The sequence below is a fragment of the Rhinoderma darwinii genome, chromosome 3 (genome assembly GCF_050947455.1).
Source record: "Rhinoderma darwinii isolate aRhiDar2 chromosome 3, aRhiDar2.hap1, whole genome shotgun sequence".
Classification (NCBI taxonomy): Eukaryota; Metazoa; Chordata; class Amphibia; order Anura; family Rhinodermatidae; genus Rhinoderma; species Rhinoderma darwinii.
The window spans coordinates 25,025,320-25,031,234 of NC_134689.1; the positions used below are offsets into that span (position 1 = coordinate 25,025,320).

At 41.8% G+C, this 5,915-nt stretch overlaps 1 protein-coding gene across 1 annotated transcript; it reads left to right on the top strand.

The window, feature by feature from the left end:
* The first annotated feature begins 3,607 nt into the window (after positions 1-3,607).
* On the top strand, positions 3,608-3,997 carry LOC142750313 (histone H2A-like). The gene has a single exon (XM_075859310.1). It carries the CDS (start codon positions 3,608-3,610, stop codon positions 3,995-3,997), a length of 390 nt encoding a protein of 129 aa, XP_075715425.1.
* Positions 3,998-5,915: the final 1,918 nt, after the last annotated feature.

Below are 5,915 nucleotides of genomic sequence, written 5' to 3' on the forward strand. Positions count from 1 at the left end.
TGAATGTAAACCAGAGTGTTCCCATTCACTGACAATGAAAATGGTGAAGAATTGAAACACAAAGGGGCAGATTTACTAATACCATCTTGGTTTTTTTCGGGTCCCCTGAAGAACCCCATTAAATTCAGACAGCTATCAATTAGACTAGAGGCACCAAATTTATCATAGCGGCTCATGCTGGATGATAAATGTCACGCACTTCTGTCTAACTTTATACCACCGCTTGGCTGACACTGTAGACCACTTTGTTGCGCCACATTTTTGGTGCAATTTGGTTCATCTCAAGACGCCCCCTGTCCCGATAAGCAAGCCCCTTTCCTGGGCATGTCGCATACATCTGTTTTTAGCGTATTTCAATGATAAATGTGTCTTAAATGTGTTTTTGCCAAAAAGATGGGGCAACAGGCTAGTATTATGATGCAACACCAATAGTAAATCGGCCCCAAAGTATAAAAAGCTGTGTTGTAGGGAAAGAAATAAATGTCTGCATTTTTAGAAATCAAGAGGACTGCAGGACAGTGTGATGTATAACTTCCGATTTATCTCCGTTCCTTTGAATAGAGATGTCGCCCTCTCCTTCCTGTCGCCTTAGGCACAGGCTTCCTGGTAATAACAGCAGATATGAAGGGGTCTCTGAAGTTGGACTTCGGGCAATAAGATAATCCCCGATCCAACTTTAATTTGAAAATTTGTTGACTTCATGAGTTTACCCTTTAATAGCAGCATCGCTAGGTTTCCTTCTTCACACTGCTGTACAGAGATACTTTTGGAGAGGATCCAGGACTTGTTCCCTTCCTCAGACAGAGACTCTGAACATTGTGATGAAGGAGCATGCAGGGAAACGAGGGAGGAGACAGTCTGAATTTTTAATCAGTGTCCGTTACAAACTTATATAACCTTTTACTATTCTGTAAAATAAATGCTAACAATTAAAAGTTGTAGGGTGCCCTTAAAGTGAATGTCAACCCTTAAAGGCCATTTATTTTCAAAATATTTTCCAATTATATCTTAATAGCGATGAAGGAAAGTAAATTATGCCATTCTGGTTGCCTTGAGGCAACACTAGGGGGAGCTTGCATCCAGTTATACATAGAACTCCATAATAACACAGTATGCAGGAAGCTCCTAAGCTCCCCCTAGTGGCAGCTGCATACAGCCAGCATGTTGTATTTTAAAGTGAAGGTGTCGCGAAAACATTTTTTTTAATATAAATTTGCTTTTAGTATGTTATTAAAATACATTTTATTTATTTGTGTTTTTGTGTTGTACTTTTTTCTTTTTTCTTTCTTTTACTTCAATATGGGGGCTGCCATTTTTTTTTCATCTCTGCATGTGTCGATTAACGACACATACAGAGATGGAATACGGCACATACATCCCCATAGAGAATGCGAACAGGAGCCGTTCTATTCACTATAGTGTACGCCGTCTGTGTGGGAACGGCGCATGCGCCGCTCCCAAACAGTCCAAAAGGAAGGTCTTCGGCAGAGCAACATCCGGCGCCATTTTCATGTGGACCGGATGCCGCGGCCGGAAGTAAGATGACTTCTTCTGGTCGCGGCTTCAGGACATATGTTCCAGGCAGCGAAGATGCGAGGAGTAGGATCGGAGGCAGCAGAGGCGGCAGGAGCAGGTAAGTTATGTTTGTGTATGTGATGTGTGTATTATGTTCGTGTTATACTGTCTGATTACCACTGTATCTAATCCTCCTACACTGTGTCCGCCATTTTCTGAGCGAATGCACAGTGTAGGAGGATTAGAAGATTCAACCACCTCCTTCTCCTGGCACTAGCCAGGATAAGGGAGGGGGGATTGTGTGAGCTCCCTAGAGCGTGTGTGTCTACACCAAATTTGCAGCATAAAGCAATGAGGTTGCTTTACCACATTGCAATGCTGCAATTTTGGGAATTGCTCCCTCTAGTGACCAGCACATTGAAATGTTATAAATTAGAATCTAATTTATAATTGAAAAAATTAAAACAATGTTTAATCACTTAAATACTAACTGTTTCACTGAAAAAATAAAAATAAATTTATAGCGACACATTCCCTTTAAATCCATATCTACGGAGCTCTGTGTCATGAAAACGGAGCTCTGACCGCCATAAAGATATAATAAAAAAAAAATCTGCACAGAATGTTAAACCTAAACGTGTCCGAAGATGTTTGTTTTAGTAAATACTGGCATTAGCAATAAAATAACAATTCTGGAGCATCTTTGCTTAGAATTCTGTACTGTGCCGTACCTCTGTAATTCTTCCTGGAAAAGTACGAATAATTGAAAACTGGGTATTTTGATTCCCCTTGCCATTGGAGCGTGTCAAAACAGACATGTCAGGAGAGCTTATAACTCTATTTAACCCCTTCCTGCACTTGGACGTATTATTAATCCATATTGCAGTGTGTGGGCTGTAAAATAGAGAGAGTTCTGATTCCTGCCATTTTCAGTAGTGACTGGGGCTCCCTCTGTCACTCCCTTGGTTCCATGCAGCCGGGGCTCTAACAATGGCCCCCAGGCCTGCCATGACTATATGCCTATTAGGTATGCCAAAGCATTATGGAAGCGATCAATAGATCACATTGTGAAGTCCCCCATTGTGCAAAAGTATTACAAAAATACACAATCGTAACAACCATATAATGAAGTTAACATGGTATTCATGCCGCACGGTAAAAAATAGACGGCAAAATAGTTTTTTTGGAACTGCTTTTTTTCCCATTCCCCAAAATGTACGGCATTTACTTGTCACCATGCGGTATCAATAACACATTAACATTATTATATGGGTCGTTTCATTTGAGCAATTTTTTTTATACTTTTGCACAATAAGTGGTGTAATAGCAGGTGTTACGTTGCAGCATAATTTGCGTGAATTTCAGTCATAAATTATGGTAAATCTGTCAGTCTGCTGAGGCCTCATCGCGCCTATGAAACCATGATAGTGAGGGACATGGAGAGAAAGAGATAAATGTCTCCATTTGTAGAAATCAAGAAGACTGCAGGACAATGTGATGTATATTTTCTTATTTATCCCCATTCCTGTCTGTGGGTTCTTTATACTGAATGTGTCTGAATCCCATGAAGTAAAACACTTTGTATTTACTGGTTTGGATTTGAATAGAGATCCATATCCGATTGTACGTGGCGGCTCTAGTTTGATTTATAGGATTTGAGTGAATTCTGGTGTCCAGTTATAGCTTTTGTTTTACTAAGAAAAGTTAAAGTTAAGGAGCAGGACGGTGGATAATATACAGGACTGAAGGGTCAGGAAGTAAAAAACTGGACATCTCCTGCTGTTTGTGATGTCCTGAAGCTAAATTGAATTTCCACCAATCAGAGTGCAGAACAGGTCATTTAAATGAAGCAAATTAAACATCTCTTTCTAACTGTAATATTATAAATCTGACTTGGAATTCCACCAATCAGAAAGCAGCACCACCCAGAAGAGCCAATTAGAACCACCCCTGAGGTAATAGTCAGGCTGACTGTGAGGTCATGACTTGGAATTGCACCAGAGAGCAGCACTGGGTATAAATAGCAGCCGCCACCTGCTCTGCTCATTCTGGATTATTGTTTTATGCAGTAGTCCTTTTGTTTCTTGTGAACATGTCAGAAAGAGAAAGTCTGAGAGGAAAGAGAAGAGCCACAGCCAGGAGCAGAACATCCAGGGCTGGCCTGAAGTTTCCAGTTGGCCGTATACACCGCATTCTGAGGAAACGGAATTATGGCAGACGCTTCAGTTCTGATGCTCCAGTGTTCCTGGCCGCTGTGATGGAGTATATGACTGCAGAGATCCTGGTTGGCGCCGGCATCGCAGCCCTACGTCGTAATAGCTGCCGCATTACACCTCGTCACCTACAGCTGGCAATGCATCGAGATGTGGAGCTGGACGAGCTGCTTAAAAATGTCATCGTAGCGCAGGGGGGCATCGTGCCCAAGATCCAGGCCGAGCCCCGCTGGTACGTCCAGATAAACCAACGCTCTCCAGGCATCTAAAAGCCTCTCTTATTGACCCAAAGGCCCTTTTAAGGGCCACCCACATGTACTAAAGAGCAGATACCTGTGTTATTATGTGTGTGTTATTAAGACTATTGTCTGCGTGTGTGTGTGTGTGAGTGTGTGTGTGTATTTTTGTGTGTGTATTTTTGTGTGTGTCTTTTTATGTTTGTTATTATGTGTATTTGTATGTGTGTGTTATTGTGTGTGTGTGTGTGTGTGTGTATTATTATGTGTGTGTTATTATGTGTGTGTTATTATGTGTGTGTAATTATGTGTGTGTTTTAATATGTATGTTATGTGTGTGCAAGGCTGGCTCCAGCTTTATGTGGGCCCTTGGGCGACACAGTCTTAGTAGGCCCCTTTGCGGGTGAACTCACAGGGGCAGTAATATGGCAGAAATCATCACTTTGTAACCCCATATAGATGTTAGGCCCTGTTTTTTTCCCCATAGAAAAGTTAAGCCCCCAGTTTGTACCCCCATAAACTTAGTGCCCTCTGTAGATAGTGCCACACAGCCCCCCTCCAAGGTAGTGCCACACAGCCTCCTCTTCCCAGGTAGTGCCACACAGCCCCCTCCCAGGTAGTGCCACACTGCCCCCTCTTCCCAGGTAGTGCCACACAGCCCCCTCCTCCCTGTTAGTATCACACAGCCTCTGGGTCTGAAGTTATCTATCAGCCTTAAAGGAACACTCCGGGCAAAATGTACAAACTTGTGTTATTACGAGTGCATGGCACAGGGATTTTCTATTGAAAGGTCTTTCTATTCCTGTGTCATGCACATCCCCCTCTGGCTCTGGACTTGGTATTACCCAATGCCTCAGTATTTCCTGGGATATTCCTTTAACAGTTCATATGTAATATTAAACTTATTTAAAATATGTAAGTATATTTAAATATGATTAAGTCTACCCCACTGTTCAATCCTATCTCTGTCCACAGCTTGGCCCATGAGGTGGATGTACTTGCACGTTTCTTATATTTTTCCAGTCCACCATGGAAGTACTTGCATGTTTTTTATATCTTTTTCTTATCCACCATGGCCTTTAAGTTCCCCCACAAGTACAAATCGAATGGGCCAACTATGGAAACTATGAAGCTCACTATTTTCTATGTAACAACTAATGCACACACAATGTTTGGTAGAACAAAATTCATCTATGGTTGGAGATGATTGTAATAACCAATTGTTTATGAAAAATAAACTTTGAATGCAATTAATAGTGGACATGTAGTTGTTCTTTATAGCTGGAGGATAGGCCCTAAGAATCGTAATCTCAAGGTATCTCAATACCTTCACATACGGTTGTCACTTGTCCCTTTGTATTTGTACTCATAAGACCTCATAGAGTTTTACATTTTATGAAGACTAGGGCCTCATGTACATGTATGGTGGCACACGGCGTAAAACTGACCCACAGAGACTCCGGGTCTAACCATATCGGGTCCGTGCACACTAAAAAGTTTCTAAACCGTTACAGTACTCAGCTGAGACAGTTTTACTACGGCCACATTTAGTTCTTACTCGGACTTCACAGTCTGCCGCCACTATTAGGTGAAGCATTTGGATTTGTACAACTATTGAACTCAACAGGTTCTGTAAAATTCTCTATGCAATGAGCTCATGAGAAGAGACACGCCCCTTTGACTAGCGGACTGGTAACACCCACTTGTCAATTTATTAATAAACTTCTAGGAGTAACAGCGGAACGGCACATCGCAGTTCTAAGAAAAGACGCTCTAGAATTGGGGTTTTATTGGGAATACAAGTATTCACTAAAACAGACATGTCAGGAGAGGTGACCGGTCCTCTTTAAAAGGTAAATCCTTACAGTGGCCCCCAGGCCTGCCATGACTATATGCCTATTAAGTATGCCAAAGCATTATGGAAGCGATCAATAGATCACATTGTGAAGTC

Bases quoted from the DNA above. Each gene is read 5' to 3' on its own strand.
- LOC142750313 (XM_075859310.1), top strand. From the start codon at position 3,608: ATGTCAGAAAGAGAAAGTCTGAGAGGAAAGAGAAGAGCCACAGCCAGG.